The sequence below is a fragment of the Pararge aegeria genome, chromosome 13 (genome assembly GCF_905163445.1).
Source record: "Pararge aegeria chromosome 13, ilParAegt1.1, whole genome shotgun sequence".
Lineage (NCBI taxonomy): Eukaryota > Metazoa > Arthropoda > Insecta > Lepidoptera > Nymphalidae > Pararge > Pararge aegeria.
This window is the reverse complement of record NC_053192.1, coordinates 12563106-12575218: the sequence shown is the minus strand read 5'-3', so window position 1 is coordinate 12575218 and position 12113 is coordinate 12563106. Positions and strand designations below refer to the sequence as shown.

Below are 12113 nucleotides of genomic sequence, written 5' to 3'. Positions count from 1 at the left end.
CAACGTACAAATAACAATAAAAAGAACAGAGAGAAAAGAAAGATAACTTGAATAATTAAAATATACGTTGCGTCGTTGTAGGCAATGGGTCACCTTCACAGCTCTGTGTTGCAGAACTATGGCAGTAGGTACCAACCAAGGAATACTGCAACGTACAACTGTACGTTAAGTGATACTGTTAAGTGTTACTGTGATATTGTTAAGTCTTTAACAACACCTGGTACTGAGCTAGTAGTATTACTTACTCATTACTTATTTCAAGTCGATTAGACAAGTGTAAGTAATATAAAAAAGGAGATTCGCCTGCGCCTAATTCGGTTTGGTTTTAATTTCGTTCCGAATTTTATTTGTATTTCTGGGATAAAAAGTCTCTAAAATGTAAGGTATATCTAAAAAACTAAACGTTGCTTTGGTTCTTTTCTAAGATAAAAATGTATTGTTCAAATCGAACAGGAACAAACTATACTATATAAGTATAGTATGCACATATGTGCATCACGGTCGGTGCAGTTGTGAGCCGATAATAGGTCAAAACGTTTGTATACTCAAACAGACACAAATTAACATTTATAATAAACTCCTAACTACGCAATGCATGCCTGCATACCATGTTCCTATTGCATTAGTTTAATATCTTCACAACAGCTTTACTATTCCTCACGATCAATTTATGAATATATACAGATTTGTAAACTAGTTACAGAGTCTTACAGCTTACATACGTAACTAGCTTACAAACTTCGATCTTCGAACTTTTGTAACTAAGTTACATAAGTAAAACTTGCAGGTGTAATCGACACCTACGAAGCATTGCTATTAAATATTCCTTTGAAAACAGAAAACTACATTCTTTGGCTATACTTTTGAACGCTAGAATGACACGCACAGGTAGACACAAGAAACTTAAATTAATAACGAAGTTTTTGCGCCAGAGGTTAAAAAAGGTCATATTGAAAGCGCTCTATGTAGCACATCTGGTGCATCTTGCATGAATGATTATGTCCATAGTTCACTATTTTTAGATATTATTTCATAAATAACTTTATAAATAATGCACAACCTAGCTTAGTAGGTCGTCCGGGTCATCGATTATTATAGAGTTCGCGGAAGCAACAATGTTACTTGTACTTCGTAGTAACTTACTAACCTTGCTAAACTAGTTGCGGACTCCATAACTTAGGGCGACAGGTAAACATATTGGAAATGAATACAACTACATAATAAAATAAAATACATTTATTTTAATATTTTTGACTAATCCTATTAAACCCTCAAGTAATGAATCAGGAATGAGAAGATCTGTATAAGAACCAGAGTTATTGTCATAGCTCAGTGAGGCGCAAAATTGAAATAGAATTGGGCAGGACACAGCTCGGAGAACCGATGGACGTTGTGGTTCCAAGGTGCTGGAATAGCGACCCAAACGCAGCGTTGGTCGGCCCCCAACGAGGTGGACAGAAGACATCAAAGGAGTTGCTGGGAGCCGCTGGAAACAAGCAGCCCAGGACCGTGGATTTTGGAACTCCCTATAAAGCACCTATGTCCAGCAGTGGACTTCAATTGCTTCAATTGATGATGATGATGAATGATTAAACCCATGCAATTACATAGTAACACTTTCCGGTGAAGCCCTAGTGGTTACGACTTTGGGCTCCCTTTTAAGGGATCTAGTTAGATTCCCAGCACTCACTTCAAAGTTATCGGATTTATTGGCGTTTCAAGCAATTCAATATCACTAGCTTGAACACTGACAGAACTGAAAACATCCTGAGAAAGCTGAATACTTGCACATGTTGTTATCATAAACCTTTTTTTAACTTAAAAGCGACAGTGGCGTTATCTCCTAGGAAAAATAGTTCTCTAAAGACATAACGGCTTTATGATCTCGACAAACTATCATACATCAAAACAAAACTTACAAAGCAACACGTGTTTTTGCTACGACCTGACTGATTTATCTTTAAACAAACATTCAAATCACAAATAGATATATATATGTATCTAATAAACCTAAATAATGAACACTCGATGGTACTAAAGTTTTTTATTTAAATTAATAATTACCATCCAAATGCTTGTCAGATACGTGCACTGAGGGTTCTGTAGCTGGAGAAGAAACTTAAAAACACTTGGAGATATTCTCTAGGATTATTGCTGATTTCTATAAGATTCAAATAATTATAGACGTGGTTGTATGGCTCCTTTAATATTTACAAAGACCTCTATAATTTCAATATATTTCGGAGAATTTTCCTTTTTCTTTAAACTTAAAAATCAAATAACGGGGATTTTTATTTGCCAGTTCAGTTCAAAAACTTTGAGACTAAAGATAATCACCTATTTATGGTTAGTCAAAAAGGCACATGGCCGTTTAAATTTATAAAATAGTTATGCAAATAATCATAATAATATATTGATTTATTAATGTTAGTAAATGAATAATGCTATAAAGTTAGACGCAATACCTGCAAAAAGAAGGCTTGACTTTTATTTTTGAAATATTATTTTTAGAAAGCTTAACACAGATTATAGATGACAGAAAAGCAAAAAGACACAATTGACCAAAAATTAACCGACATATTATTGTGTGAACGACATTTTAGTAAATTACTTCCTACTTACGTTAGCTTATTATATTAAAACTAGTTTTTTTCCATAACCGAAAATATCAGCACCTAAAAACAGACAGAAATGGCTCGACGTCATAAATACCTTTTCGGAAATCTTATCATCAATCATAATCTACAGTACGTCAAACTAATGCTTTGGTAAAAGGTATTCAGTATTAAACTGCCGTATCTCCACAATAATACGAATGACGTCATGAACGCACATTTTCAATACTGATAAGTGCATTGCTTGCTTTCCAGCATATAATTCTTTATTTATTTCTTTATTTGGTAACTATGACCTATCTACGCTATTGTATAAAAGATTTATTAAAACCAGTAATAATAAAAAACCAAATCAAAAACTTACATGAGGTATTAATATTAGATATACAAAATAGAATTTCTGCCTCCGGGCAGCCAGCAGGCAAGTACATGTACCATGGAGTTTAATATAAAGCTTGTAAGGTAACATCATTATTAACATAAATAAGTCCCCCATTGAGACTATATTTTATTCTTAGTTTTTGTCTGATTTACTGTGCAGTCGGTTAATGTTTAGTCCATACATTTAGTACGAGACTGAACACTTCGCAAACGTACATAGTTTTCGAATACTGAAAAAAAAAGTCAGAGTAAAACTGTCCTCATGATTCTTGTTTTTATAGCTTAAGTTTGCTAGCAGAAACTTGAGATAAGAATCGCTGGTATAGAATATAACACTTTAAAACTAAGCACCATTTTACTCGGACGTTAGCGTTTTTAATATCAACGGTTCTATGATTGCGATGTGTCCAAACTCATACCAAAAGTAATATAAGAAGTAGCGAAATCATCTTACCTCGCATCTGAAGGTTTGTACGTGACGTCATATTTTTCAACCAGGTCTGCAGTAGTAGACCACGAGACACGCACCGTGGTTGGGTTCAGAAATGTCACAGTTATATTCTCGGGCACGCCTGGACCCATTGAACCTGTAAAAGTTCAGCTTAATTACTTTTTACTGTCAATTAATAACAAAAATGCTTATTTTTGGTACTCAATACTTATATACTGTACTATTTGCTACAATAAACTTATAGATTTTTTTTTGTACAAAGTTTCAAAGATAAAGACAGGTTGATGGTGAATCCATCTTAGTAGTAAAAAGGTATTTGTGACGACCGTTACGTTTTTTAGATGTTCCGTTTTTAATTGTCCAAACTGTCGCTGTTTTTACGTTAAACGTAATCATACTTACGAAGTGGGAACTAAACAGCGTTTTAGCCAAAAGAATTTGCTACTCCTGTAAATATCCATAATTAATATTAGCTAATTTTTTTACCACTGCATTGTACGCCTGGAGCACAATGGACATAGGATTTTTTAGCCCGTGATAAGACTTGGTTCCCACGATAAGGCATTTAAAAAAACTAACTAGTGTTAAATAATACATAATTTACACGATTAGGATTACGTAAATTCTAATTAAAAATGGGGATGAATTATTGTTCTATAAGTTTATCTTTGTGGAGAAGTGGTGATAGACTATTGCTTAGGACTTTGGCTTCACTTATCGGGGGCCGAGTTAGAATCCCAGCAGTCACCAACTCAAGTCACAACTTTTCTAATTTATGCGCGTTTTAAGTAAATAAAATATCACTTGCTCCACCAGTTAAGGAAAACATCGTGAGGAAACCTGCATGCCTGAGAATTCTCCATAATATGCATAAAGGCGTGTGGAGTCCACCAATCCGCACTGGGACAGCTTGGTGAACTATGGCCTACACCCTTCTCACTGTGGGACTCACATTTCACTCTTGTACTTGACTTTGTAGGTGGACCGGTATTGGGTTGATATGATGAAGCTGCTCTTAAAATGTATTTAAGTGGCATTGTGATATGATGATATCCATAGATTTAACATGTTACTATCGGGGATAGCACAAAATTATCCGGGTAAGTTTGTTGTTGGCTCTTGTACACCATAACAAAATAATTCCACCCCTCGAAAACTATACGCACTATCATACTAATAATTGTTACAATCAAAATGACGGGGTCATCGTATACGTAAAACAAAACATCACCTCTGAAACTTACGAGCCTCGGTTTCTTGACGCAAACTGCCTTGTTACCATAATAAACAATTACATTACACTAATAAGTATTTATAGATCTCCTTCTAAACGTGACATTAGGGTATTTACACAGTCATTACTATCCCTACTAAACACAGTTAAAACACAACATATAATTATATCAGGGGACATGAACATAGATATTAAAAACGATTTCTCAGACTCCCGTGCCCCAAACTACCTGGACTTAATGTCATCGTATGGTCTTCTACCTACGCATACATTTCCTACAAGACTCAATAACTGCTTAGATCATATATTCATTAAGACTACCTACTCATCCATAACTCTAATTATAGAAAATTCATTAACAGATCATGCAACGATATTATTGTCGCTAGAATTAAAAAACTCACTTTACTCAATGGGGCCAACATATATCACTAAATATAATTTTGAAAATATCAAAACCGAAATTTTAAATCACGACTTTCAAAACATTCTTAACGCTACAAATGCTGATGTTGCAGCGGAAGGCCTAGTTAACCAACTATACACCATCATAGATAAAAACTGTACCCATAATAAATTAAGCCGCCGTAAGAGACCGTTAAAGCCTTGGTTAACACCTGGCCTCCTGCGTTGTCTCAGACATAGAGACAAGCTTCACGATAAGTTAAAAAAGAACCCAAATAATGAAAATCTGAATATAACATATAAAAGATACCGTAATTTTTGTTGTAATATTCTTAAAAAGTTAAAAAATGAACATATAAAACTAGAACTTAAAAATGCAAATAATATTAAAAAAACATGGGACATTATAAATTCACTTACACATTTTAAAAATAAAAAGGCTACTTCACACAATCTTCTTAGTATATCAAAGTGTCCAACTGAATCAGTCAATCAAGTTAATGAATATTTTGTAAATGCAGGTAAATCCATCATAACAGATAAAATTACTATGGATGATGAAGATGGTTCCCGTTTAAATTTCGCTTACTACCCTCTACACTACCCCCTAAATTCATTCGTGTTATTAAATACAGATATTTTTGAAGTAACTTCAATAATCAACTCTCTTAAAAATACAAATTCAATAGGCTTCGATGGTATATCATCAAAAATACTAAAGCAAAATAAGGAGACAATCGCTAGCCTTTTGGTTCACATCTGCAACTTATCATTCAACTCTGGAACTTTTCCGAACATTTTTAAGAAATCCATTGTTACTCCTGTTTACAAACAAGGTGACAAGAACATAATTTCAAATTATCGTCCTATATCAATATTGCCTGCAATGTCAAAGATTCTTGAGCGGATTATAAATAAACAATTGGTTAAATACCTTGAATCAAATAACTTACTTGCCAATAACCAATATGGGTTTCGAAAGCAAAGGTCAGCTACGGATGCTGTGTTTGACCTTGTAGACGGTGTGGTGAGACATATAGATGACGGCGAAAAATGCCTGGCAATCTTCCTAGATCTCGCTAAGGCATTTGATACTGTATCTATACCTATACTTATACAGAAGCTGGAACAACTCGGAATTAGAGGCCTACAACTACAATTACTAAAAAGCTACCTCTCAAACAGACATCAATCGGTCAAAATCGGCAATGTTATTAGTAGGGCACTCCCAATCAACCACGGAGTTCCACAGGGAAGTATCCTCGCCCCGACCCTTTTCTTAATATACATAAACGAACTCTGTAAATTAAACATTGCAAATGGAAAAATAATGAGTTTTGCAGATGATACAGTATTAATGATATGGGGTAGAAGTTGGGAGGTGGTATTTACTCAAGCTCAAAAAGAATTCAATAAAGTTACCCAGTGGTTAAGATATAATCAACTTAGCTTAAACCCAAAAAAAACCAAATACGTAACGTTTTCCATAACAAATAAATCCCAACCTCCTCCAGACGTTCATAATATTTACGCCCATTCGGGACTTTGCCAAAGCCAATCATGTCAATGTCCAAGTATAGAACGAGTACCCTACGTAAGATATTTAGGCATATTAATAGATAAAAAGTTAACTTTTGATGAACACATTAAAACATTAACAAACAGAGTACGAAAACTTTTAGCCATTTTTAAAAACATAAGACATGTTGCAGACCCTAAATTAATGAAAACAGTATACTTATCACTATGTCAATCACTTATAACATATGGGATTGACACATGGGGAGGAGCGGCAAAGACTCATATGATACAGCTCGAAAGAGCACAAAGACTGCTACTAAAAGTTAGCCGCTTTTTACCATATTATTATTCCACAACGTCATTGTACCGTGAAAGTAAGGTACTGACGGTACGACAATTGTTCATTTTTAAACTTGTTATGAGATATCATATTCAAAATAAAAATAAAATTAATAACATAGGAAAAAGGCGACATTATCAAAAATTTGCGACTAATAAATTTAAAAAAATATTTACACATAATTTTCCATGCTTTCTGGGGAGCTATCTTTATAATCAGGTAAACAAAAGACTCAATATTGATAAGTTAAACATACATAATTGTAAAACTCGACTATATGACTGGTTAAGTGGGCTAAACTACGATGAGACTGAAAGCATTATTCAGATACTGAAATGATTCACATATGCCTAACACACACACATACCCACACACAGCCACACACACACTCACACACACACACACACACACACACACACACGCGCGCGCTCCACACACACACGTACACGCATGAAAAACTATAAACTACAATTTATAAGACATTACAATTTAAAATAAATTATTACTATTCATTCTAATAAATCTAAAATCTTTGCATAAGTTAAATCTTCTGTTAAAATAAAGAAATTCATTATTTAAGATATAGAACACAAAGTTACTCTTACTTAATTTAAATATTACCGAATAACTGTGATTATAACATTACTTAAACTATATTATATTCATCCTTGTATACTTTATCCTGGGGAAAGGGCCTGGTGGCTTGAGATACAGGTTCTACCTAGTTCAAGCATCAGTCCCCACATTATAAATGTGTAACAAAATAGCCCGTAAGCAACATTATATTGTACTCGTACTTATAAGTAATGTGGAGAAATAAATAAATCATTCATTCATTCATTCATTCATTACGGTTCGGGTCATAGTTTTAGTTTATGTTTTGTGTATTTTTACAAATTTTGTTATAACCATTATCTTTCTACCAGAAGTATCATCGATTTTTGCAAAAATAATGTTCTGGTTTAATGTTTAAACAACATAGTGAAATGTTACAGCTATTTTCCAGATTTGAGTTATGCTATAGAGATACTTACGTATTAAAAGATTGTTGTTCTTAATTAACCTTAATTTGGAAACGGTATTCGGGTAAATTTGCACAATGTAACCGTGGAAAATCAATCACTTTCCAATTTTCAATTAACTGTTACAATAGCATTTTATTAAAATGAAAGCTGCACTGAATTTTCCACGACCACTTTATTCAGTTGATTCATTAGTTGGAGTTTCATCGACTTTTAATTATATTACAGTTAAAACTAAATACCAATTTCACGTGATCAAAATATCGAAACAATAATTTAATTATGTACCATTACTTAACATTCAAAATCTGAATGAATATTACAAATTGACAAACTATTTGTTTGTTTTTTTTTTATACTTATATTTTGTTAAACCATTGCAGCGATATGGAAAAATTTTAGCACAATAAGTATAACTTTATTTTGGAAAAATAAGGAGGTTTACAATTTTACAACATGTTATCATATTAAACCGAAAATTGCCTTCCAAAGAAATGGATATATTTTTTTAATAGAATTAGAAGAGCTGAAGAGTTTGTTACCTGCCAAATTTACGCTCGATCCTTAACAGCCGCAGTTATGTAAAAAATTGCGGGCGGACTATGTGACGCGGTAGGTCGTGCAATATTATTGTGTAATAGAAGGTTGAAGTTTGTACGCTGACTAAGTCAGGGGAAATCTTGTACTTAATAAGGTTCACTACACAGAAGTTACACCTACCGTTAACACAATACGCCTAAGTTTGTGTAAAACTAATTTATTTACATCTCTTTATTTGTACACCACTTATGAGGATTTAATTATATTAACCCATTACCGGCCCATTACAGGGTACGTGTCTCCCCCCACAATGAGAAGAGTTAAGACTTGACTAGCCCTTGATAACATTATGGAGCAATTTCCGACATGCAGGTTTCCTCATGACGTTATCTTTTACCATAAAAGCATATGAGCGAACGACTAAGGAGGAGGAGGCAATGCTCTGAGATTTGATAAAGCTGTGGGAGAAGATACATTTTTATCCTTTCCCCGGGGAAATAATTGTCTGGCCATGCTAGTGGTGCTAGAGGGAAACCGAAGCCTTACCCACTATCATATCTTTATATTGCTATCATAGCTTTTAACTTGAAAAAATCTTGTTAATTACTAACTTATATACCAACCGGCGTCAACGAAGCGCAGCAGTACTGAGAGCGCAAGAGCGAAGGCGGCGGGCTGCGCGAGCGGCGCTCGCCGCATGTCGCGCCCACGCGGCCGCTCATGCCATGCCGCTTCTGGAACAAGGGGTACGCATCCTTTACATAAAAGCAATTAGAGCCTCATAATATAAATTTATAAACGACAGTTGAAGGCGCAACGCAAAAGATGCACAGCGCCATCTAGTGTAAAAATTTGAACTACATACCTAACACAATGGAATAAACAATTCTACACTTACTTTACATAACAGCAGTTAGACCCTCATTATATAAATTTACAAACGACAGTTGATAGCGCGACTCAAAAGATGCACAGCGCCATCTAATTTAAAATTTGGAACTATATACATAACAAAATGGACTGAACAATTCTACACTTACTTTACATAACAGCGATTAGACCCTATTTATATAAATTTACAAACGACAGTTGATAGCGCGACTCAAAAGATGCACAGCGCCATCTAGTTTAAAATTTGGAACTGTAAACATATCACAATGGACTAAACGATCGTACAATCAACCACGCCAGCGCAGCAACCCTTAGGTGCAACCAATCACGAAGAGGACGACGCGAACAATACTACCGGATGAGACAACAAATTGGCGCAGGCTAGCATTGGGAACTTCGCACACATCGCAGAGAACATGATTTCGGCAAAAGGCCCTAAGCCAAGATGGCAGGCGTGGGAATCTTCCTTATGAATATCAGCCCGGGTAAGGAGCCAACGCAATGAGGCCCACCCCTTACAGACTTGGACCTGCCGAGAAAATTTCACAACAGAACTGAAAATAACTTAGTATATGCCGTGTGGTAACGGCATATCAGAATACAGTTGTCGCCAGTATACCCATGGGTATCGTACAAGGCTAAGGGCATATAACGGAGAAAGGGCAGCATAGTCTTTTGTGCTACTACTACCATCTACGGCGATCACCAACCCTAGCGTGGTGATTATGGGCAAACCGCCCCGTTCGGAAGTTAATATCACTGTCCAGCAGTAGACTGTTATAGGTTATATTATATATATAATGATTATTTTGACGGCCAGTGGGCAGCGACACTCTTTCTGAGTCCAAAGCCGTGGGTTCGATTCCCACAACTGGAAAATGTTTGTATGATGAACATGAATGTCTTTCAGTGTCTGGGTGTTTATCTGTATATTATAAATATTTATGTATTATATTCATAAAATTATTCATCAGTCATCTTAGTACCCATAACACAAGCTACGCTTACTTTGGGGCTAGATGGCTTTGTGTGTATTGTCGTAGTATATATATATATTTTTTTTTTAATATTTCTTATGTGTAGAAAGAGACAAAAAATTTGAATTCATTCTTTTATTGTGAAATTAAATGTTCGAACAAATTAATAAGCTTATAACTCTTAATTTTGAACATTCCAAATCCAAAAATATGTTTTTGAATTTATCCAACCAACACGATATGGAAATATACTATAGATTCAGCATTACCTAAGTACATGATAGTCAATGTCTAGACTTTGGTCTAAGCTTTAGTCTGGTACTAAAGCCCAACTAAAAATACCTAAAAATACCAGAACATTGTACTCTAATCCCCCATCTGAATAAACTAAAGCCCTATTTACATTGGAAGTAACAAGATGTGTAGAAACATTTACTACGAGCAGAAGTCACAATTCACGCTTTCATTTCTGACATCACGAACGAGAATCGAAGTATTATCGCTACATAAAGAAAAGTTACTTCCCACTGTCTGTCTGTCCTTATATTGGCTTAGATCTTTAAAATAAAACAACGGATTTTGATGCGGTTTTTTCCATAGATAAAGTAATTAAGGAAGAGGTTTTATATGTTTATTACATTTAAAAAGCGCGGGCAGGGGCGGTAGCGGTCGCAACATCAAACTACCGAAAAACAAATTCAAATTACATACAAACTTACATACATTGCACCCGTACAAAGCCGGGCAGGTCGCTAGTATAACTATAAACAATTTTGATACGTTTCTTTAATTTGAATGAAAGAAACGTACCTATCAAATTTGTTGTTAACTAATAATTTTCAAGTCGATAATACCAGTAAATATATAGTTACTGAAATATAATGATAAAAAGACTGTTTTTTTTATTCCACCACAAGTTAGCCAATCTCACCTAAAAAAAATATCTCACCTCATCAAAATGGTAGGTATATTGAACCCATATCCCTACGCGACATCGTCTCTGATTGGATGCGATTTCTCGCTCAGCGACACATCTTGTACGTAGGGTGGTTACTAGCCACGGCCGAAGCCTTTAATCAGACCAGACCAGAAATTATAAATTCTCAAATGCTGCTCCTGCCGAGAATCGAACCCGGGCGCTTTGGTTTTAGAGAGCTAAAACCAAAGGAGGTCGACAAAACAGACAGATAAATAAAGCAATCAAACTTAAAATATCAATCGTAGTCTTTAATAAATGCCAACAAAGATTAAACAAAGTCACGGATTTCACAAGTCAATTTTGTTTCGCGTTAAGCCGATTAAATAACTGTGGAATTTATCGGCACATCAACCCAAACTACTTAAATTAGGTTTAACGATTAATTCCTCGATCAAGAGCCGCGGTAGAATTGAGGAATTCTGTGTTAAAATAATTAATACCCAGTGGCAATAAACTGTTGGAAACAAAATTTAATGATAAAATTAATTTAAACACGAGAGGATATTTTGTGAATGATTGGCAGTTTAATAAAATTGGAATTGCTAGCGTATTATTATTAGCCTTAATTAACTTGGAATTATTAATTTAATTATGTTATTAAATAATAATATATATAATATAAAGTTATCATGGGACAGGACAGAATTTACCATAAAAACTTGCATTTTAAGGAACCAACAAAACCTATGTATTTTGTTTTACCTATGATATCTGAGAAGGCTCAGAGTCACTCAGCGGGCAATGGAGTGAGTGACAG

The 12113-nt window shown here is 34.7% G+C and overlaps 1 protein-coding gene across 4 annotated transcripts in view; it reads right to left on the bottom strand.

Moving 5' to 3' along the window:
- The window catches only part of LOC120628730 (fibronectin type III domain-containing protein 5), a 167695-nt gene that overhangs the window by 74671 nt on the left and 80911 nt on the right, over positions 1-12113 (bottom strand). For 2 of the 4 annotated variants that reach the window (XM_039897315.1, XM_039897316.1), the window contains exons 2-3: positions 9121-9243; positions 3451-3583 (exon numbers count right to left, since the gene is read on the bottom strand). In XM_039897315.1, coding sequence (XP_039753249.1) covers positions 3451-3583; positions 9121-9208 — 221 coding nt within the window. In that variant the 5' untranslated portion in view covers positions 9209-9243. The remainder of the gene's footprint in view (positions 1-3450; positions 3584-9120; positions 9244-12113) is intronic. The other 2 variants (XM_039897317.1, XM_039897318.1) reach the window with 1 other exon arrangement.